The sequence below is a fragment of the Dendropsophus ebraccatus genome, chromosome 9 (assembly GCF_027789765.1).
Source record: "Dendropsophus ebraccatus isolate aDenEbr1 chromosome 9, aDenEbr1.pat, whole genome shotgun sequence".
NCBI lineage: Eukaryota > Metazoa > Chordata > Amphibia > Anura > Hylidae > Dendropsophus > Dendropsophus ebraccatus.
This window is the reverse complement of record NC_091462.1, coordinates 62180123-62203501: the sequence shown is the minus strand read 5'-3', so window position 1 is coordinate 62203501 and position 23379 is coordinate 62180123. Positions and strand designations below refer to the sequence as shown.

Genomic DNA, 23379 nt, shown 5'->3' with positions numbered 1-23379 from the left:
TTTTAAAATAACAGCAAATATTTGCCATTAAATGGCGGCCATCCACTCAATTTCTACATTGTGTGAACAGAGCCTTTCTGTGTTTTTAATCCACTCCTGGTTTTGGTTGCAATATGAGGAGCACAATACTGACTGAAGTATACGTAGTGTGAACCCAGCCTCAGTACATCTGGGTCAGGTGAGTTGGGAGTGAATGCGCACACAGGCTTCTTCCAGCTCGTCCTCCTGATTAGCAGAAAAAGCTAGGTTCAATCGAACTCGAACCTAGCCAGACCTTCTGCATTTTATTCCTGATGCCTTTCCGGTCCGTGCGGAAGGAGGAGACATCCCGGGAACCTTCTGGAATTCCGGGATTCAGCCCTGTTTTGACATCTTTCTCTGATATGTCAAAAGTTTTTTTTTTTTTAAATGACAGTACCCTTTTTATGGACAGACAAGCTGAGGACAAGAGTGATCCTGCTTTTTTTTTTTTTAAGAAAGGAGCTATATTTTTCTAATCCTGCATAAACCATTAAACACCTTTAAATGATAAAACTTTGCATTGGTTTGTACTGTGATGTATTGCGCAGCATTAGCCTTTCTACTCATCATCTAATGAATAACACTCAATCTTTTCTTGTAGAACACATTACCATACAGCTATTATATGTAGCAGAAAGGAGACAGTAAGTGGTCAGAGTTCAATATCTGCATTGGAAATATTCTGTGAAATGACACAGCTTACCTTAGCATTGTAGGCAATGAAGTTTTTGGATAGGGCTTCAGGGGTGTGCATCCATGATTTATCTGGAAGAACAAGATTGGACTGATTTCATAGTGCATCTCATAGCGTATTATTTTTCTCTTCATTTCCTTAACATCCTATCTTATATGAACTGTTACTCTCTTAGGTGACAGATGAGGAAACCACATTGAATTTCCTATCAGGTTAAACTGCATAAAATAGCTATAATTTTGTAAAGCAGTGCTTTATAAGGTATGATCACATTTAATTCAAATGAATGTGAGCTGTTTTGGGCCTTACAGCATTAAAGAAGTACTCCTGGTGCGAGGGATTTTTTTAACTATGCCAGGGGAGGGGGTGGATGAAAGCAACAACATCCACTTACCTCCCCGATTCCAGCGCCGGGTCCCGCATCGCGCTGCTCCGGTCTGTGGTGCCCGGCATGACAGGATGTCTCCAGCCCGCTCAGTGGCTGTAGCGGGATTCCCCGTATGGCGCTGAACGCCTTTTCCAGGCAAAATAGATTGATGGACACAGAATAGCTCATGCAGACACCCAGCACTAACGGCGATCAGCTGTTCTTTGCCCTCACTACTCAGTAAATGGGGCCAGTAACAGTTTGTCGCTCCTCCATGTCTAGTGGGAGTTGTCTGTAACTGCAGTTCAGCCCCTGTTTACTTGAAGAGGACCTATAACCTTAGTGCTCCAAACCTTATCTGCCTTTTAAATTAGACTGGCAACAGACGTTCAGATGATAAGTAAATTGTTTATTATGTATATTAAAAAAAAAAGTTCTATGATATTTAGAGTTAAGTTTAGCTACATACTGTAGGTAAACAATAGGGTTCCAGATGTATTTCTGCTCTGATTAGAGGAATGCTAGAATGGCCATTGGCCAATTTTCCCTCTATTATTACAGCATGAGAATGCCCACGGATAACCCTTAACATTATAGATCTGTGGCCATTCTCTACACAATAATTACTGACTGATGGATCAGCACACAGGGGATTTAGAGAATTAGCTGCAGCGTAAATCTCTTTGTTTATGTTGTCACTTTTTACTTCTTTTTCATATTCAGAAAGATCCTGTCTGCTATTTAAACTAATGGAAACCCTTGCAATATTCACTGCACAAAGACTAAAGAAACATAAAAGCAATCATTTACCTAATCCGCCACTGAAAGCCTACAGCAACACCTATGGGCTACAAATAAAAGCTGCTTTACATCTCTGAGATGGCAATGAATTGTACAACACAACAATACAACAGTATAACACAAGTCATAGTAGAGCTGAGCGTTTTTGTTTTTTTATCTATAAGCACGTCACTATTTTGCAGGATCTACAAACAATAGTGTTGTGCAATGACATATCAGACATTTCACCATAACAAAGTGCTATAAAATGTGTCAATCTTCACAGAAAACAATTTGTAGACAAATTATGTGTGAATAATAAAATTATAACTGTAATTACATTACTAAACCAAGATTATATGAAGTTCTTCTTAATCAAAGATTGTGTGCAGTGATTTTCACCTATTACTTTCAGCCTAGCTATTCTCCTTAATCTGATGTTATGTTTAGTGTTTTGTTTTTCAGTTAAAAAGACTTCCCTCCTGAATTTTATTTAACCTTTTAACATAATTAAAGGTTTCCCTCATGCCCCCTCCTTTCCCGCATTTCCTCCAGACTATACAGATTAGGCTGGGTTCACACTATGTAAAACACTATGTAAAACACTATGTAAAACACTATGTAAAACCTTCTGCCAAGCAGCTTGCTTCATCTGAGCCGCCGCCCGGTCCCGTGCACGATGAAGCAAGCTGCTTGGCAGAAAGTGGAGCTGCTTAGGAGAAGATGCACGAGCGCTCACCCTGCCGGGACTGGGCGACGGGTGAGCGCTTGTACACAGGACGGAGCAGCCGGCTTACATCAGGGGCTGCAAGTCAGAAAGTTCATGAGCGCTCACCCCGCCGGGATGGGGTGGCGGGTGAGTGCTCTTGCACAGGAAGGGGTAGGGGGAGACGGACGGCTAGTTGGGGTGAGCGTCAGATAAGGAGCGCTCACACCATTTCAGCAAGTGTAATAGGACCAGGCAGGGGAGTGGGACAGAGGGAGGGGGGACCAGCACAGGGAGGGAGAATAGACGTCTATTCCCTTTCTATACTTCTATATGCGCCCCCTGCGGGAAGCTACACTTGAGATGTGACGTCACATTTTTTTTGAGGAAGTAAAGCCTGCCTGATCTACTGAATTGAGGGAAATAGCACTATATGTGCAGTTCCCATAATTAGTGTATATTAGAGATTTGTATAACTTTCTTTATGTAATAACATATTTAAAAATACATTTTATCCGGAGTACCCCTTTATATATTTATATATTTTTTTTATTCTTTTTTTTATTAGATGTTTTTTCATTTTTACATTACAATGTGAGACAAACAAATATAAATACAATAAAAAAAGACTAACAAAACTAACATGGGCACTTTACCTTAACCCCTTAGTGACCGCCGATACGGCTTTTTACGGCGGTCACTAATGGGCCTTATTCTGCTGCCATCAGCTTTTTATGGCGAAAGCAGAGAATAAGATAGCGGCGCCGGTAAGGCCCCCACCCCGTCCGGGGAGGTTCTTCCTCCTCGGCGTCCAGACTGCTTCTGAAGTGCGCATGAAGTGCGAGAAATTGAGAAATTTCAAACTAAACCAACATATTATTGGAAAAAGAATGGAGTTTTCCATTTTTAATTTCTAATTTTGAATACTTTCCTCCAATACCTGTGGGGTCAAAATGCTCACCATACCCCAAAAATCAATTCTTTGAGGGATGCACTTTCCAAAATGGGGTGACTCATGGGTGGATTTTACCCCGCTGGCACTACAGGGGCACTGCAAACGCACCTGGCGCTCAAAAACTTCTTCAGCAAAATCTGCATTGCAAAAGCTAATTGGCGTGCCTTACCTTCTTAGGCCTGCTGTGGGCCCATACAGTGGTTTACGCCCACTTATGGGGTACCGTTGTATTGAGAAGAAACTGCGTTACAAATTTTGGGGTACATTCTCTCTCCTGTTCCTCATATAATTGAGAAATTTTAAATTGAACAAGTATATTTTATAAAAAATTTGTGTTTTTCATTTTTACTGTCTAATTTTGAAAAACTTTCCTCTAATACCTGGGTGGTCAAAATGCTCACCACACCCCAAGATGAATTCAGCTCCAGCCCCGTAAACCACACAGAACCTTTTGGATCGAAAAATCAAGTTCAATTTGGCTGAAATAAGTACTCCGTACGGGACCGCATGGAAATCCTAGGCCGTGAGTTTCATCATTTCCGTCCTCAAACAATGGTCTTGTTAATTTTTTCACGGCACTTTATACGATCCAGCCGTAAGCTCATACGTAGTGTGCACTGTGCGGGCGTATATCGTATACTTTCAAGCTAATGCATCAACCTCAAAATTACGTGCGTATATTCGCGGTTCGCACTACGGCTGGAAATATACGCAGTGTGAACATAGCCTAATGGTGAATACTTACCTCAAGCCCCTGTAGGGTCAAAATGCTCGTTATACCCCAAGATTAAATCTTTAAGGTGTCTAGTTTCCAAAATGGGGTCACTTATGGAGGTTTCCAGGATACAAGCCTCCTAAATTTATTTTAAAAAACAAAATCTGTTTTGGAAACTTTCACAAAAATCTGATATTTTGCTGATAAATTTCTAAGCCCCATAACACCCTGAGGCTAGGTTCACACTACGTATATGTCCGGCCGCATATTTTTCGCGGCCGGACATATACGTATGAAACGCCGGCCGGGACTTTACGCAAGTTGCGGCCGGATACATACGGACCGCGAACTTACGCCCGTAGCGTACTTACGCTTCCCGAGCGCTCTTGAAAATCTTCGCCTAGCCCCGGACACCCCACAGAACCTTTTGGATCGGAACAAAAAGCTGGCAAAATGAAGAAATCACCACTACGTACGGGACCGCATGTTACGCTACGGGCGTAAGTTACGGCATTTCCGTCCGGAAACAATGGTCTGGTTCATTTTTTACGGCGCCGCATACGATCCGGGCGTAAGTTCGTACGTAGTGTGAACTGTGCGCCCGTAGATCGTATACTTTCCATTGTACGCAAACTACGTAAGTTTCCGGCCGCTTATTCACGGAACGCGCTACGGCCGGAAACTTACGTAGTGTGAACGTAGCCTAAAAAAGTAAAATATGTTTACCAAATTATGCCAGAATAAAGAAGACATATTAGTAATGTGACTTAGTAACTAATTTATGTGCTATGACTTTTTCTAGAAGTAGAGAATTTCAAAGTTCATAAAATGAAAATTTTTCAAATTTTCATGATATTTTGATGTGACCACATTTTGCCACTAACATAAAGTACCATATGTGACGAAAAAACAATTGTGAATCGCTAGCATACGTTGAAGCATCACTGAGCTACAGTATGAGCGCGTAAAGTGAGACAGGTCAGATTTTGAAAAATGAGCCTGGTCATTAAGGACCAAACTAGCTGCAGCACTAAGGGGTTAAATAACCTAAGTGCTTTACCATGAGAAAGAATATAAGAAGGGGCAGAACCAACAGAACCACATGTAAGTCCTAATTAGACACCAAGTGAAAGGTTATAAATAGGTAAATGAGTGCTAGCTAATACAACTTGTTACAAACGTATAAAATATTTACTGAGAGTCCTGAAAAACCCTAAATAAAATATTTAAAGGGGTACTCCAGTGATTTTTTTTTCTTTCAAACCAACTGGTGTCAGAGATTTACTTCTATTAAGATATCTAAAGTCTTCCAGTACTTATCAGCTGCTGTATGTCCTGAAGGAAGTGGTGTATTCTTTACAGTCTGACACAGTGCTCTCTGCTGCCACCTCTGTCTGTGACAGGAATTGTCCAGAGCAGTAGCAAATCCCCATAGAACATCTCTCCTGCTCTCCAGACTGGAAAGAATATACCACTTACTGCAGGACATACAGCAGCTGATAAGTACTGGAAGACTTTAGATATCTTAATAGAAGTAAATTACAAATCTCAGACACTTTTTCTGGCACCAGTTGATTAGATTTTTTTTTTTTTTTTTTGCTGGAGCCCCTCTAATTTCTAGTTCCAATAAATTTCCTAGCATTCGGATCATGTATATGTAGTCAAACATTCATTTATTGGTCACTTTTGAAGGCAAGTGGTTTGAGACACCTCTAGTTTCATATAAATCTTTACAGACATTGAGAACCATTATATCATTTACAAGAGCAGTGACAATCCTTGAAAATGAGTTATGGCTTTGTGAAAGGCAAAAAAAAATTCTTGTGAGTTCTGATAGTAGCTCTCCGAGTTTTAAACAGTCTTATTTCAGAAAACTATTTATTAAAACCCAAATCCCACTTGATATTCGTATCTACATCACTCAATCTATATGAACTAAGAATCATGTAAAAGTGTATAGCAGAGGTGGTTAGGATGCCTCAAACAGCCAAATCCAGTGAGTTCTGCAATTTGCGTACCACCCGGTACATCCTATTTAACCTGAAACCTGAACCCACGGTTTGCTTAGAATGAATGGAGCCGTGTCATACAGGGGAGGGAATTCCCTCCCACTGGGGGCGGGCTGGCCGACCTTCAGTGCTTCAGCACCGGCCGGTACCGCTGGATCGTGCACGTAAACCGGGCGGCCGTCCGAAAAACGGACCGCAGCACTGGCTTCCCCGTGCCGGGGCCAATTGATCCGTGGGTTCAGGTTAAAGAGGATGTACCGGGTGGTACATCCTCTTTAATAGAAACTTTGCAACAGTGTAGCTCGGCAAAATACACCTGTGTTTCTCAACATTTTCAAGTCAAGACCCCCATTTCATGAGATGCTCCAGCCAAGTACCCCCAAGGATGAGATTGACTAGAAAAGTTGCTTTGGTAAGGCGAAGATCATACTGCTGTTATTGACCTGTCGGTCCTAGTAATAATGCTCAATTGATGACCAATAATAGTAATGCTCTAGTAATGACAGCTAGGTATACCGCTGCTGTCACATATGTCCACTGCAGCCAGATATGCTCCCTGCAGGATATGTTCCTAGCCAGGGATGCCATCTGGAGCCAAATATGTCCCCTGCAGCAATATATCCCCCTTTCTGCTAGGTATGCCTCTTGCAGCCAGATATTCCCACAACCTGGTATGCACCATGCAGCAGGATGTGCCCCTCGCCAGCTATGTCCCCTGTTGACCGAAATTCTACTAGCCAAGTTTGCCCCTTCAGCTGATATGCCCCTAGCTAGGTATGCCCCCTAAAGCCTAATGTGCCCCTAGCAGTCAGACATATCCCCTTGAAGCTGGATATGTCCCCATGCAACCACATATTTCCCCATGTAGCCTGATATGTCTCCTTTCAGCCAGATACCTCCCCCCTCCCTGTAGGCAGATATATATCCCCTGGCAACCATTGCTAAGGTCCTAAAAAATCTGGGGCCCAGGTCCTTTTTAGCTAATTTGACCAATAATACACATGCAAAAATGCATTTCTGTTAAGAACCCATTTTTGTGTAATTCTGTCTCAGAAATAATACCTCAACACCATGACTAATACCATCCTCACCACATAGTGACTAATACCCCTATACAAGGTGTGTCAAATTCACAGCCCTCTGTTGAAAAACTACAATTTCTATCATGCCAGGACAGCCAAAGTCAAAGTTTTGACTGTTCAGGGATGATGGGAAATGTAGCGATGCATCAGCTGGGGGGCGGCAGTTTGACACCTGTGCATTATACAGTCATGGAATAAAATCCATTATATAAACAAAATATTAATAATTAATAAAATATACTACTGTACATAAAGACCAACGCTCTCCCTAAAGCAGTGACCATATGGCAGTAGATCAAGCTGTGCACAGGAGGTTCTGCAGACTTTATAAGTGATCATAGTGCAGTAACTCACTGGAGGGATCTTCTCTGTATGAATTGCAGATGATAATTTTGCTAATAAAAGTTATTCGCTTTTTCTTTTCTTCTTCATCTGGTCCGGCCATCATGAAGACTTCCCCGGCCATGATTCATCTCCATAGGATCTGCCTGACATTTTAGGCTCCTCACTCCATCTTTATTCTCTTCTCTATACAAGCTTGCCATCTTTATTGCTCCCTGAGTAGTAAATAGGCCCACCTCTGTACTCCCATATAGTTGTTAGGCCTCTTCTGTGCAGCCCCTGTATAGTCTTCCCTCGTTCAGCCCCCATATAGTATAGGTTCCCTCAGTGCCCCTCTACAGTCTAGCCCCCGTCTGTGCAGCCCCTATATATGGTTAAGGCCCCCTTATATGATTGGTTCCTCTGCTCATTATAGGCCCCTCTGTAGTATAGGTCCCCCCCATATAGCCTCTGTAGCATAGCCCCCCTGTAGCATAACCCCCCTCTATGCTGCTTCTGTAATATAGCCCCCCTGCAGCATAGCCCACATTCTGTAGTACAGCCCCCTCTGTTCAGCCACTTTAGTATACCCCCCTGTAGCATAGCCCCCTCTGTGGTATACCCCCCCCCCCCCCCCCCCCCCCCCGTAGCATAGCCCCATCCTCTGTTCAGCCTCTGTGCAATAAAGGCCCCCATAAAAATACAAACATCACCTCACCTCTTACCCCCTCCCTGCAGCTTCTCAGCACCAGAAGCGTTCGGGTCTCTGCTCTGGGACGTTGCTCCCTTTAGCTATGCATGCATCTTAAAGGGATACACACAGCTAAAGGTCACTCTGGCCCCGGGATCTGGGACTTAAATCCCAGGTCCCAGGCAGGTTCGCCTTAAACTGAATGACTGCTCCAGTTATTCTCTATGTGCGTCAGACTCATCTCTTGTGAGCGTGCACGGCTTCTGACGGGGATTTCTCGGCCGCGGGACGTGGACCGGGACTTCGACAGGGGATAAGTATAAGGGGGGGGGGGGGGGGGGGGGGTCGGACGGACTTCACCCCGGCAGCCGAGGTGACAGGTTCCCTTTAAAAATGTTGTTGAACCAGGATTTAAAAATACATATACATTAAATGTGGTAAAAGGGTTAAACATATCAATATCTACTTTTGTATCCTTGTGAGTGAGAACAAAAATTTCTCTAATATACTGAATGAAATTAATGCTTAACTCATTGTATAAAGAATCCAATGTATCTTTATTCAATATGGTTTCTGCTAAAGCAAGAATATTTTCCAACACCCCTCAACCACAAACAACCTATGAGTCCTCCATTGTGAAGTGATGTCAATAGGTGACTCAAGACAGCACATTTCCCCACATTTCCCACCATTGAGTATACTGCTACAGGCTGCTATCTGCTACATCTATATCTGCTACAGGCTGGAATGCCTCCTTGATTAAAAACATAGATGCTTTTTTTTCCAGAAACAGCATGGCTCTTGTCTCCAGTTTGGGTGGGGTTTTGCAACTCGGTTACATTGAAGTGAATGAAGCTTAAAGGGAACCTGTCACCCCAGCACCCGGGGCAGAGCCCACCTGACCCTTCAGTAAAGCCCTAACTAGCTCCTGCTGGTCCGGCTCCCGAAGCCAGTCTCATTGCGTAGAAATCAACATCCGTTTTTCTGTACGCTCAGTATGTAAACGAGAAGAGATGAGTCCGACATCCATAGGAAATCACTTCTCTGGGGTGACATATTCCTTTTAAAGGCAACCAATCAGCACGATACAGAGATACTGTGCAGCTCGTGGAGCACACCAGCTGCGGCAACAGCAGTAGCTTTATAAAGGAGAAAAAGAAGTATTATTATGCCACTCAAGGCAGTGAGAGGGGCAGCAACTAGTCATCTGGGTGGGGAACTGCCCGTGACTAGTCACGGCTCTCTTCCTCACAGTGGGATGATTGACAGTCAGAGAGACCCGTTAGTGGCCTCTCTGCTTGTCAATCATCCCCTCACTGCACACAGGCAAAGAGCTGTGATTAGTCACAGTATAGTTTAAAAAAATGCTACGTATTTGCTGGCGCCATACGTCCGTTTTCTTTTTTTTTTTTTTTTAAATATGCACAGAGCGTTTTGTACTGCACTGCGACAATTTTTAGCTAACAGCAGCTGAACAAGCAGTGGCGTATACATTATAGTTAAAAAAAGGCTATGTATTTGCTAGCACCATAAGTCCATTTTTCTTTCTTTTTTAAATTTGTGCAGAGCACTATGTACTGCACTGCGACAATTTTTAGCTAAGAGCAGCTGAACTAGTGGTGGCATTTACAGTATAGGTAGAAAAGTGGACATATGAAACATCACTTTTCTCTCTATTTTTTTACTCTGCGCAGAGCACTATGAACTGGCATATACAGTATAGTTAGAAAAATGGACGTATGGTGCCAGCAAATACGTAGCTTTTTGAAATCTTTTTTCAATATACGCAGAGCGCAATTAACTGCACTGTTACAATATGGATGTTACACCAAATAGGCCAACACAGGTGTATACAGGAAAATTATACACTGCCTGCCTGTCTAAGTAGCTGATGCCTGGTAGTCTGTGCTCTGTATAAATATAGGTATATGCTGTAGCCCTTACAAAGGGTTTTCAGGTCTTGCCTGTCTAAAATGTGTTATCTCCCTTATAGATGGTCCCCCCGTGTTATCCCCCTTATAGATGGTCCCCCCGTGTTACCCCCCTTATAGATGGTCCCTCCCTGTGTTATCCCCCTTATAGATGGTCCGCCGTGTTATACCCCTTATAGATGCCCCCCCCCCCGTGTTATTCCCCATTATAGATGGTCCCCCCCCGTGTTATCCCCCTTATAGATGGTCCCCCCATGTTGTCCCCTTTATAGATGGTCCCTCCCTGTGTTATCCCCCTTATAGATGGTCCCCCCGTGTTATGCCCCTTAAAGATGGTCCCCCACGTGTTATCCCCCTTATAGATGGTCCCCCCGTGTTATCCCCCTTATAGATGGTCCCCCCGTGTTATCCTACTTATAGATGGTCCCTCCCCCTTATAGATGGGCCCCCCGTGTTATCCCCCTTATAGATGCCCCCCCTTGTTATCCCCCTTATAGATGGTCCCTCCCCCTTATAGATGGTTCCCCCCATGTTATCCCCCTTATTGATGGCCCCCCGTGTTATCCTACTTATAGATGGTCCCTCCCCCTTATAGATGGGCCCCCCGTGTTATCCCCCTTATAGATGCCCCCCCTTGTTATCCCCCTTATAGATGGTCCCTCCCCCTTATAGATGGTTCCCCCCATGTTATCCCCCTTATAGATGGTCCCCCCCTTGTTATCCCCCTTATAGATGGTTTTCCCCCTGTATACCCCACATAGATGGTCTCCCCCTGTGTTATCCCCCGCTCCTGTGCAAAGAAGATTAAAAAAAAAAAAAAACACCACACAACTCACCTTACAACATGTTCCCTCGTCGGCTGTCTTCTCCCCCAGCTGCCTGTGTCCCGGCCGGCGCACGCATCACTGAGCTCAGTATGCGCCAGGGCTGGTACTTCCGGTGACAGGGAGCGTCTCTAACACATGCTCCCTGTGCTGGAAGTCTCCGCCATCGGCGCACATTGATCTCAGTGGTGCGTGCACTGGTCAGGACACAGGAAGCCGAGGAGCGGCCTGGGGCCAGGGTACCTCTAGTGACCGCAAGCGAAAAACTGCTTGCGGTCACAAGAGGACTGGACCAGTGTGGCTCAGTTTCGCCACGGGGAGGGGGGGAGGTTTGCTGTCACCTGACTGGGTAAGTGAGGGCCCAGTCAGGTGACAGCATTTCTAGAGGGGCAGCACTATCACTGTCAGGGGGACCTGCCGCCCGACAGTGACAGTGTGTTAACCGGGTGGGGGGCTGGGGCCTACCGGAGAATCCTCCGGTGACCCAGTCAGACACTGAGTGCAACAGTTAGACTGTAGGAGCAACTAAACCCAGTGCAGCACGTTCAGAAATACACACCAGCTGCCTGTCTGTGTGAATAAAGCACCTGCTGTACAGGTAGCTGGACTCTGTATATATGATTGGAATAAACTGTGTTGTGTCTTCTAGTAGCCCTAACAAGGGTTTTTGTGGTCTTTCCTGTCTAAAATCCACTAAAACCTCCCTTTTCTTGCAACAGCCTCTCTCCCTGTCTTGGTCCAACATGGCATCTGACGACGAGCAGGAAATCCTAAGTTTTTATACTCTGGAGGTCACATGAGTAAGCCAGCCAATGAATATAGACACTGCTCTCGCGAGGCCAGAATGTTCTAGGGCCTTTAAACACCCCCACCCCGCATAGTTATTGGTCCAAAAAAGGTGCCAGGGAAGGTAAAGCATCAAATGTTTCCCGTATTTGGTCGGATGCTTGATCAAAAATGAGTATTTTGAATAGTGTAGTATTCAATCGAATACCTACTCAATCGAGTACTACTCGCTCATCTCTAATAGTTATGTGTAAGTGGACACTCTGGATACCCATTTACCAAAAATGTAACATAGAAAAACCTATTCTTTACATTAAAGGACTTTTCCGGAGAGAGAGCTCCCTGGCGCTGCGTTTCCTCCCTTGGGTCTCAGATTTCATTCTTATTGGTGAGAGTGGCGAAGAAGGAATGCCTTCTTCTGCTCTATTAGCACATATGTGGATTATTGCAGAGAGGAGAGAGGAACTGAAGGAACGACAAGCACTGGTGCAGAGCAGGTTACAATCCTCCTCTCTGTCAGTGAGTGGAGCAGCTGAAGCAGCTTATAGGGAACACTGTTTTCAAATTACCCAAGTTGATCTTCAGATCTCTGGTTAATGTATTAGCCCAGTATTAAGGAAAATAAATCCTGTTAACATTTTTGCTGTTATCCCTCACTGTCACAAGACATGGTCCTGTATTACCTGTCCTTAATTTATTACTAGTGATGAGCGAATAGTGAAATATTCAAATATTCGATATTCGTACGAATATCTCCCCAATATTTGAATATTCGATCGAATATTCGATCCCATTAAAGTCTATGGGAACATGTATTCGATTATTGAAAAACATTGGAAAAAAAAGGAAGCTGGGGGATTTGAACGCTTATCGAATATTTATCGAATATTCTGCGACCTATTCAATAATATTCTATAGATCAAATACCTTACTATTGGATCGAATATCTATTCGATCGAACAGTATTCGCTCATAACTATTTATTACTTATTGAATTATTTACACTCTCTTTTGTTTTCTTGATCAAAACCTCTGTTATTTTCCTGTGCATGTTGCCAATTCTGTCATTGTACTCTAGTCTACTACAGTAAATCTGTATACACAAAATATAATGGAAACCTAATCCAAATACAGTCAATCACAGTGATGTGACATACAGTTAATGAAACAGGCAATGAAAAAGTAATTACAGCAAAGTGTTGAAATTTATATGCATAGAATGACCGCATTTTTGTTACAGACTGTGATATCAAAGGTTAAAAAAAAAAAAGATTGAAAGAGGATAGAAAGACAGATACTGTAGATAGATAGATAGATAGATAGATAGATAGATAGATAGATAGATAATTTTTATAGAATCTTGATGCTAGGAGTCTGACCCAGAATTTGAAATAAGGATTCTTGCTGATGTAACATTCTGCCTGTGCACGTAATTATATTCTGCACAATAGCTACAGATATTGAACACAGACATATGAATATTCATGCAGTATTTATATGATAATGTACCTGTCACTATGTATAGTATAAGAGAAATATTGATTACACGCATACGAAGAATCAAATTGCTATACTACATAAAGCCTTGTTCAGTAACATATTATAATACAAATAATATAATAAAGTGTTGGCCGCATAATTATTATGATATGGATCAGTCAGTTTCAATGAGAAAACACTTGACCTTCTGGTCACAAGTATAGAGGAACCTGCTGTTGTAATTTACAAAACTGCTTACCTTTCTTTCTGCTAAATGCCCGATTCATGTTGCGGACTGAAACAATTCAACTTCTTTCTTTCTAAAACTAAATTAAAAAGATGTATTAGTGCTATTAAACATTATTTAGAGCTTGCCACTTATACTTTATTTTATTCTTTTTTTTACTCTGACTCAATGGCTATGAAGTGACAAGATGCTGTAAAATTGCCGCTGGACCAATCATTTCAAAGACTTCAATGCTACCCTAAGGGAAAAAGATACAAGCACAATCTGGCAATAGTAACAAGTATGCATTTGTTTATAACTAAAATTTCATCACATTCTACAATCAACATTCTGTAGCCTAAGCTTAGTTCTCTACCACTTTACTAAACATGTGTATAGGAGCTTGAGTATTCTCAGTATATAAAATATACTTCTATCTTCAGGCAGGGTGCACATTTGTTCTTCACCAAAAAACAACTTATGAAAAAAATTATGGGTCCAACTTTTTGCTGATCTTGCACCACTGAATGAAAGCAACCATTGCATACAATAATGTTGGCCCTAGAACAAAACCATATCTGCTACTGTTGGGGATTCCTCTTTCAGCTGACCTTTTAGGTCAATGACAGGAAAGATGTAGTCAGATCCCTGCGGGACAAACAGAAAGACTTTTCATCCACTAATATTTCACTGGAAAATCTGAGGACTCAAGGTCAACTTCCACAACAACTAGATTATCGAAAGAAAGCCAGTACTCCCATCTTGCAACATCTTGCTTATTTTCTCCAGGGTCCCCTATCTTTCTGAACCTTTATTTATTGCTACTTACAAAGCAATATTGCTCCGTAGGGAACAACAAGCTAGGATGTAATTCTATAGATAAGAGAAGATAGATTTATGATAACTTATCTTCTGTAAATAGGAGTGTGCGGCTGATAGCAACACATTTAAAGGGGTAGTTGAGCAAAAAAATAAAAAAAAAAATCTTTCAAATCAACTGGTGCCAGAAAGTGCCAGAGATTTGTAATTTACTTCTATTATAAATTCTTCTCTCGACAGTTCTCAACAGTTCCTGTCACGGACAGAGATGGCATCAAAGAGCACTGTGTCAGACTGGAAAAAATACATGACTTCCTGCTATACAAACAGCAGCTTATAAGTACTGGAAGACTTGAGATTTTGTAATAGAAGTAAATTACAGATCTCTGGCGCTTTCTAGTACCTGTTGACTTGAAAGATTTTTTTTTTTTTTGCTGAATTATTCCTTTAAATGTGTTGCTATCAGCCGCATGTCTCCTATTTACAGAAGATGTGCAGCCAACAAACAATGATTTATAAGGCCGGGTTGACACTACATATAACACCGGTCGTTCTGTGACCCGGCTGGCTCACAGAATGGCCGATGTTACTGAAGATCATTCTGGCCGGTACTGCAGTAGCGGCAGGTAGATTTTCACTTCTGGTGAAGTCGGATGCGGGCGCACCCATGTGCGCCCGGATCCCAATTCACTGCTGCACATATGGAGCGTGCGGCCAGAGTGAACTGACAGCTTCTCTAGCGGCCGTTATTATATGAATACCGGATGCAGAAAACAGACATGTCAGTTTTTCGTGCAGCCAGATGGAATCCCGGATGGAATGTATACTGTGTGTATACGCTCCGTCCGTCATCCCATTCATTCCAATAGAACACCTGTTTTGTATAAATCACGGCCATAGTTGCAAATTGCATTGCAAATTACATTGTGTGAACATATCCCTATTACACCAACAGATTATCTGAAAGATTTCTTTAAGCCAAACCCAGGAATGGATTTAAAAAGAGGAGGAATCTCAGTCTTTTCTTTGTTACCTATTCTCTGTTTAAAGTCCATTCCTGGCTTGGGCTCAAAAAAATCTGTCAGATAATCTGTTGGTGTAATAGGGCCCTAAGGCTGCACAAAAGATGTGATTTTCCCACTTCTTGGCTGATCATCGTTGACGATAATCATTGTTGACGATAATCGACCTATGTAATAGGGTCCTTGGAGGGTACTTTAATATCCATGCGAAAGAAAGTGCAAGCCTGTTAGTGAATTTGCTGCAAAGAAACTTCAAAACAAGAAGTTTCCTCCAGCTCTGAGGTGGTGAAGTATTGCACAAAAAAAAATAGCAAATCTTTCGAAAAACAGAAAATATATTGTATGAAAACTACAGGACAGGCAGAAAAAAAAAACAAAAAAAAAACACAACCCCCTCATTTCTAACTATCAAGAAGTGAAACAAATATTAGTGTGGCCATAAACCACACAATAACCACCACTACACAGCAGTAAACTTATCAGTTCTAGCTTACAAAACACATAAACTCAATGATAAATTGCCAACTTTGTCTATATTGCCAATGACCAGTTTACAGTTATGGCTGTCAGTGTGAGGAACAGCTAGTGTTAAAAGACAATGTCATTAAGCTCAGGGGTGATATTGTAGTTACCTGAACATGAGGAGCCAAGGGCATCTTTAGACAAATAAATCCCTATTTTTTTTATAACATAGAAACAACACTAGAGCTGTCAATGGATAATTCACAGGGAACTTAAGACAATACAACTTGGATACCATACACTAACTCAGCGTTACAGAGCTAGTCAATGGCTGACCACTACCAGGGCAGTATTACCAGCTGCTGCTGCCCTAGGCACTAAACCTGAAGACGCCCCATCTTCACGCACCTATTGGGGATACCAGACCGGACCAATACCACCATACCCCTCACCCCCCTGGAAAAGACACCAGATTTACTGGCAAGTCTGAACGGTAGGAGGGAAACTACAAAAATAAAAACAAAAAAAAATAGTTTTTTCTGTCCCCCTGCTGCCTGGTGCTGCCCCCCCCTGCAAGGTGCTGCCCTAGGCACCGGACCACGGGTGCCTAATGGTAAATACGGCCCTGACTACTACACTACTAGATGGCCAGTAACTCAGGAAGCTCAGTTCCACTTCTTGTGTAGGTGAAATGTAAGTGAAGGAACTGGTACTTGAGAGGTCCTTGAGAGGGAAATTGTATAGTAACATTTCAGAATAAAAAATAAAAGACTTGGAATTTTTTCATCCCTGTTTTTTTAATGTGCCCTTTGAAAACAGCAGGGACAATGTTGTAATCTTTTTAGCATTCAGTAAATGTGATGAAAATAAGTGCATCAAAATAACACATACAAATAGACAGTTAAATACTCAACTGCTTGTTTTATTATCATTCTTGAAGTCTCAGATATTTCTTTTCTTATTCCATGAATAGCATTCTCATTTAGAAGATTTAGCATTCAGCGTATTGTACACTACTTCAACACAGCGAATCAGCAATCTGAAAAACATGACCCAATTCTCTGTTTATCAGACACAATTCAAGCAACAAAAACCTTATGCCTGACATTTCCATAAAAATGTTCAGTTCAGTAAAAAAAAATAATACATTAAAAAAGCACAAACTGTGGTGGCTAAACCTAATAAGCAAATCTGTTTCTTCACACTGAACTTCTAGTTTTCAGATCCTCAGTGGAAAATTATTTCGGCATGCTGCCATGTTATTAGAGATCCAAATCACTGAAACATGTGATCGCCTGACAACAAGTATAAGTAAATGGAAGACAAAGAGACACCACTGGGAACTATGAACGTACATTTAAATTAAAAAAAAGTGTAACAAAGACAATTAATTTTAAAAGTCTAAAAGAAAACGAGACAAAACAGAGACTACTTACTTAGCAGACAAAAGGACAGGAATCTGAGACGGGAAGTGTAGCTGCGAGTTTTAATGATTTGCAGATGCTTGCTAGACACTGAAAGGCTCTGAGCAGAGCATTTTATTGGTAGAGACTTCTAAGGCATTTAGTAACATTGGAAGAAATATTTATTCATTTACTACAATCCTGGGTATGGCTGTATTTACATACACTTTATAGTTCATTTAAGGCTTCTGTATTATGAGGGGCCAAAAACAAAACAAAGTGCTTCTATATTCTCTATGTACTAATACTTCAATAAACAAAAACAGTATAGAACTAAAAGGCTGTTCACATCATGTCTACACTTTTATAAGTATACACTACATGTATAGCTATATGGTTATTTTACATAAAAAAAACTATACATTTTCCATGTGAAGTTACTGTGAAAGAGTTGTGGACTGTGATTTAAATTCTGTTACTGTGCATGCCGGAAAATAAAAAGGATACAGTAATGGTATGTAAATGAAAGGCTTCATGGTTCCATGTCTTTTCCCATGGTGTTAAACAAACCAACATTGGTTATACATTTTCCACCCCACAAAAACAGGATAGGTAAAATATAATGAAAACTATGCCTTTCCTAGTATGTTTTTCCAGTTATTATCAGAACAACACCCCCCCATACACACACACACACACACACACCACTGTCAGACATCACAGTACACCAGGTCTTGACACAAGGCCCAGTACTTATATATAATACCTATACAAGTCCCAATTTGAATTACTAGAATTCTTAGAGGGCCATTTCAACATTACCATTGTATAGTCAGAAGATAGGGTTAAATATAATTTGAATTTTGCATTCATTTTTATTTTTTTCCTTTCTTTTTAATACTGGAATATTCTGCCCCATTTCCAAAGTATCATGGTACAAAATGTTTTGATCACATCTAACATTTCACATTTTTCTATCCTTCTATATTGAATGTTGGGAAGAAAGGATATGCAAAACAGGCAAAGAGACATCCCATCAAGTCAGTGTCTTACTTTTTCTAGAAGTCTTAGACCATTGACTGGAGATATTATGCTAAGCCAAACACTGTTCCCAAAAGGAAAGACTGCCCATCTGCAGACAGCTGTTTCATTTTTTTGCCCCTCTTCAGTGCAGAGCTAACAGGCCTTTCCTGCTCCGGCCGGCCATTACTCGGGGCGGCCGCCTGAGGTTTTCCTCAGGCGGCAGAAACCCTGGAATCGGCCCTGGTCACAAGAGGCTTTGTGACAGGCAGACCCTTGAAATTCCTTCTGGGGAACCTTGTAGCTTTCGTTAAAGGTTATCCATAGTCACGGCCAGTTGCCTGTAGAGTACATTTCTCCACAGGTAGTGTGCCTCACGTCATACCACCAGGTGCTCAGCCCCTTTTTTATTACATGTGACCGTGGTGACATCTACTGTGGGCCTGGTTAGTGAACACATACAACAGCAAACTAGACCCACAGAGGAGACGAAGATCAGATTCAAGGGCATTTACTCTGCTGAATGGGGGGAGTGCAGGTTTAAATTACATTTGCTAATCATTTGGGGTGCTGGATTGAGTGAGATTAAGTTTTTTCCTATTTGCAATACCCCCTGTGAAGGTGGTCTGCACAGTCTCTGCAGAAATCCAAACTATGGGTAAATAAACTTTTCACACTACTTTTTGCAGCGTTTTGCAGCAATTGTTTACTGCACAGCACTTTGCTCTAAATTTCAGGTTTCAGAAACTTAATATTTTCCTGGAAAACCCTTATAGCAGACAACATTTTTTTACCTGGGTACCTGGACACAAATAAGCACTGCAGTTTACCAGGCACCTAATAAATGACATTGTGTGCCACTTAAAAAAAATCAAGCTACTGGAAACAGCAAAAAGCATAGACTTTTAAAGACTTTGGATTTATTCCCCCAATTGCTTCTCTTAAAGCATATACTTGCAAAATTACAGTATTCAGGATAGATAATAAGTTTAGTTTCTGAGCAAAAATTTGAATACTTTAACCTCTTAGGGACATACGACGTACCGGTACGTCATATGTCCCCAGGAGGTGTTCAGAGCCGTCTCTGAACCGCCGTGATCCTGAGTGCCGTGTGTAGCCCGTGATCGCGGCTATTAGCGGGCACGGTGTGATCGCCATGCCCGCTAATCAGGTAATCGGAGGCAGCTGTCAAAGTTGACAGCTGCCTCCGATTACCAGCTGCAGCATTTCCCTGGTGTCTAGTGGAGGAGTGATCTATGTACCTGCTGCCGGCCGGGGTCCGCTCAAAGATGGCGCCGGCCCCGTCCCGGCACTCTTTGTTCAACAAACAAAGAGTGCTGATCTCATTGATCTTTGCTGTATAACTATACAGCAAAGATCTCAATGAGAGATCAAGGTGTATATACTAGAAGTCCCCCAGGGGGGCTTTTAGTATATGTGTAAAAAAAAAAAAAAAAGTGTTGTTATTAGTAAAAAGCCCCCTCCCCGAATAAAAGTTTGAATCACCCCCCTTTTCCCATGTTTTAAATAAAAGTAAATAAATAAATAAATAACATGTTTGCTATTGCCGCGTGCGTAATCGCCCAAACTATTAATTAATCACATTTCTGATCTCGCACGGTAAACGGCGTCAGCGCAAAAAATCCTAAAGTGCAAAATTGCACATTTTTCCTCGCATAAAATCCAGAAAAATGTAATAAAAAGCGATTAAAAAGTTGTATATGCGCAATCAAGGTCCCGATAGAAAGAACACATCATGGCACAACAAATGACACCTGAAACAGCCCCAAAAACCAAAGGATAAAAGCGCTATAAGCATGGGAATAGAGCAATTTTAAGGAACGTATATTTGTTAACGGTTTGAATTTTTTACAGGCCATCAGATACGAGAAAAGTTATACATGTTATATATCGTTTTTATCGTAACGACTTGAGGAACATGCATAACAAGTAAGTTATACCCCAGGGAGAATGGCGTGAAAACACATTCCCCCCAAATAAAAGAAAAAATAAAAGAAATACGTTTTTTTTGGTTTTTTTTTTCAATTTCACCACACTTTGAATTTTTTTCTGGTTTCACAGTATACTTTATGCAAAAATTCAGCCTGTCATTGCAAATTAGTGATGCAAAAAATAAGGGCTCATGTGGATTTCTAGGTGGAAAAATGCAAGTGCTATGGCCTATTAAACACAAGGAGGAAAAAACGAAAATGCAAAAATGAAAATTGGCCCCGTCCTTAAAGGATTAAGCCTTTTTGTGTTGCTAATAGAATTGTATACAGACATGGGGAAACATTTATGAAAGTTGCGCCGGTGGAGTACCAACACAGAGAAGGCGCAGATTCTTACCTTCTTTGTGGCGTATGACAGCCAGCAAGGTGGCAAGGAGGCGTGGCCCCCTCCCATGCCTAATTTACGATTAGCAGGCATAGATCAAGGCAGAAAACTACACCTGTTTAGGATTGCAGCTAAAATAGTGCTTCTATAGGGGCTATTTTCATGTGAAAGTACCCGAAGCCTCTGCCATCCTTACAAAGCTCTCCCGGCAGCCGAGTGTCTCTGAGCTTCTCTGATGAGACGCTAAGCTGCTTGGGAGAGCTTCGGGGTTCCCTGGCACAGTCAGTGTACCTCACACTGTCTGCGCTGGGAATGGGACAGGAGACGCACAGGGGCCGGGATTGGGCCCCAGGTGAGTTAAAAGGGTATTCCAGCGGGGAGGGGGGCACTTTTCCGCTGGGACCAGGGACGAGGTGGTTGAGGGAAAAGACGTCCACTCACCTCCCTGGTTCCAGTGGCGGGCCCCGCATCGCGGTTCCCGGCCACTTCCTGGTGTCTGACACGGGCCCGAGACGTGACGTCTCAGGTCCGTCCTGCCAGTCAGTGAAGGAGGCGGGATCTGACCGGACTTGAAACGAATCCCGCCTCCTTCAATGACCGGCTGAGCGGACCTGAGACATCACGGAGCGCCGCGATGCGGTGAGTGGACGTCATTTCCTGCTCCGGCCGGCCATTACTCGGGGCGGCCGCCTGAGGTTTTCCTCAGGCGGCAGAAACCCTGGAATCGGCCCTGGTCACAAGAGGCTTTGTGACAGGCAGACCCTTGAAATTCCTTCTGGGGAACCTTGTAGCTTTCGTTAAAGGTTATCCATAGTCACGGCCAGTTGCCTGTAGAGTACATTTCTCCACAGGTAGTGTGCCTCACGTCATACCACCAGGTGCTCAGCCCCTTTTTTATTACATGTGACCGTGGTGACATCTACTGTGGGCCTGGTTAGTGAACACATACAACAGCAAACTAGACCCACAGAGGAGACGAAGATCAGATTCTAGGGCATTTACTCTGCTGAATGGGGGGAGTGCAGGTTTAAATTACATTTGCTAATCATTTGGGGTGCTGGATTGAGTGAGATTAAGTTTTTTCCTATTTGCAATACCCCCTGTGAAGGTGGTCTGCACAGTCTCTGCAGAAATCCAAACTATGGGTAAATAAACTTTTCACACTACTTTTTGCAGCGTTTTGCAGCAATTGTTTACTGCACAGCACTTTGCTCTAAATTTCAGGTTTCAGAAACTTAATATTTTCCTGGAAAACCCTTATAGCAGACAACATTTTTTTACCTGGGTACCTGGACACAAATAAGCACTGCAGTTTACCAGGCACCTAATAAATGACATTGTGTGCCACTTAAAAAAAATCAAGCTACTGGAAACAGCAAAAAGCATAGACTTTTAAAGACTTTGGATTTATTCCCCCAATTGCTTCTCTTAAAGCATATACTTGCAAAATTACAGTATTCAGGATAGATAATAAGTTTAGTTTCTGAGCAAAAATTTGAATACTTTAACCTCTTAGGGACATACGACGTACCGGTACGTCATATGTCCCCAGGAGGTGTTCAGAGCCGTCTCTGAACCGCCGTGATCCCGAGTGCCGTGTGTAGCCCGTGATCGCGGCTATTAGCGGGCACGGTGTGATCGCCATGCCCGCTAATCAGGTAATCGGAGGCAGCTGTCAAAGTTGACAGCTGCCTCCGATTACCAGCTGCAGCATTTCCCTGGTGTCTAGTGGAGGAGTGATCTATGTACCTGCTGCCGGCCGGGGTCCGCTCAAAGATGGCGCCGGCCCCGTCCCGGCACTCTTTGTTCAACAAACAAAGAGTGCTGATCTCATTGATCTTTGCTGTATAACTATACAGCAAAGATCTCAATGAGAGATCAAGGTGTATATACTAGAAGTCCCCCAGGGGGGCTTTTAGTATATGTGTAAAAAAAAAAAAAAAGTGTTGTTATTAGTAAAAAGCCCCCTCCCCTAATAAAAGTTTGAATCACCCCCCTTTTCCCATGTTTTAAATAAAAGTAAATAAATAAATAAATAACATGTTTGCTATTGCCGCGTGCGTAATCGCCCAAACTATTAATTAATCACATTTCTGATCTCGCACGGTAAACGGCGTCAGCGCAAAAAATCCTAAAGTGCAAAATTGCACATTTTTCCTCGCATAAAATCCAGAAAAATGTAATAAAAAGCGATTAAAAAGTTGTATATGCGCAATCAAGGTCCCGATAGAAAGAACACATCATGGCACAACAAATGACACCTGAAACAGCCCCAAAAACCAAAGGATAAAAGCGCTATAAGCATGGGAATAGAGCAATTTTAAGGAACGTATATTTGTTAACGGTTTGAATTTTTTACAGGCCATCAGATACGAGAAAAGTTATACATGTTATATATCGTTTTAATCGTAACGACTTGAGGAACATGCATAACAAGTAAGTTATACCCCAGGGAGAATGGCGTGAAAACACATTCCCCCCCAAATAAAAGAAAAAATAAAAGAAATACGTTTTTTTTGTTTTTTTTTTTCAATTTCACCACACTTTGAATTTTTTTCTGGTTTCACAGTATACTTTATGCAAAAATTCAGCCTGTCATTGCAAATTAGTGATGCAAAAAATAAGGGCTCATGTGGATTTCTAGGTGGAAAAATGCAAGTGCTATGGCCTATTAAACACAAGGAGGAAAAAACGAAAATGCAAAAATGAAAATTGGCCCCGTCCTTAAA

General features: G+C 42.2%; 1 protein-coding gene across 4 annotated transcripts in view; it reads right to left on the bottom strand.

Moving 5' to 3' along the window:
- The window catches only part of GULP1 (GULP PTB domain containing engulfment adaptor 1), a 378289-nt gene that overhangs the window by 148582 nt on the left and 206328 nt on the right, over window positions 1-23379 (bottom strand). For 3 of the 4 annotated variants that reach the window (XM_069983509.1, XM_069983513.1, XM_069983510.1), the window contains 3 exons: window positions 16805-16929; window positions 13621-13687; window positions 725-786 (listed from right to left, as the gene is read on the bottom strand). In XM_069983509.1, coding sequence (XP_069839610.1) covers window positions 725-786; window positions 13621-13648 — 90 coding nt within the window. In that variant the 5' untranslated portion in view covers window positions 13649-13687; window positions 16805-16929. Of the gene's footprint in view, window positions 1-724; window positions 787-1892; window positions 1931-13620; window positions 13688-16804; window positions 16930-23379 lie in introns of those variants that run through there. The other variant, XM_069983511.1, reaches the window with a different exon arrangement.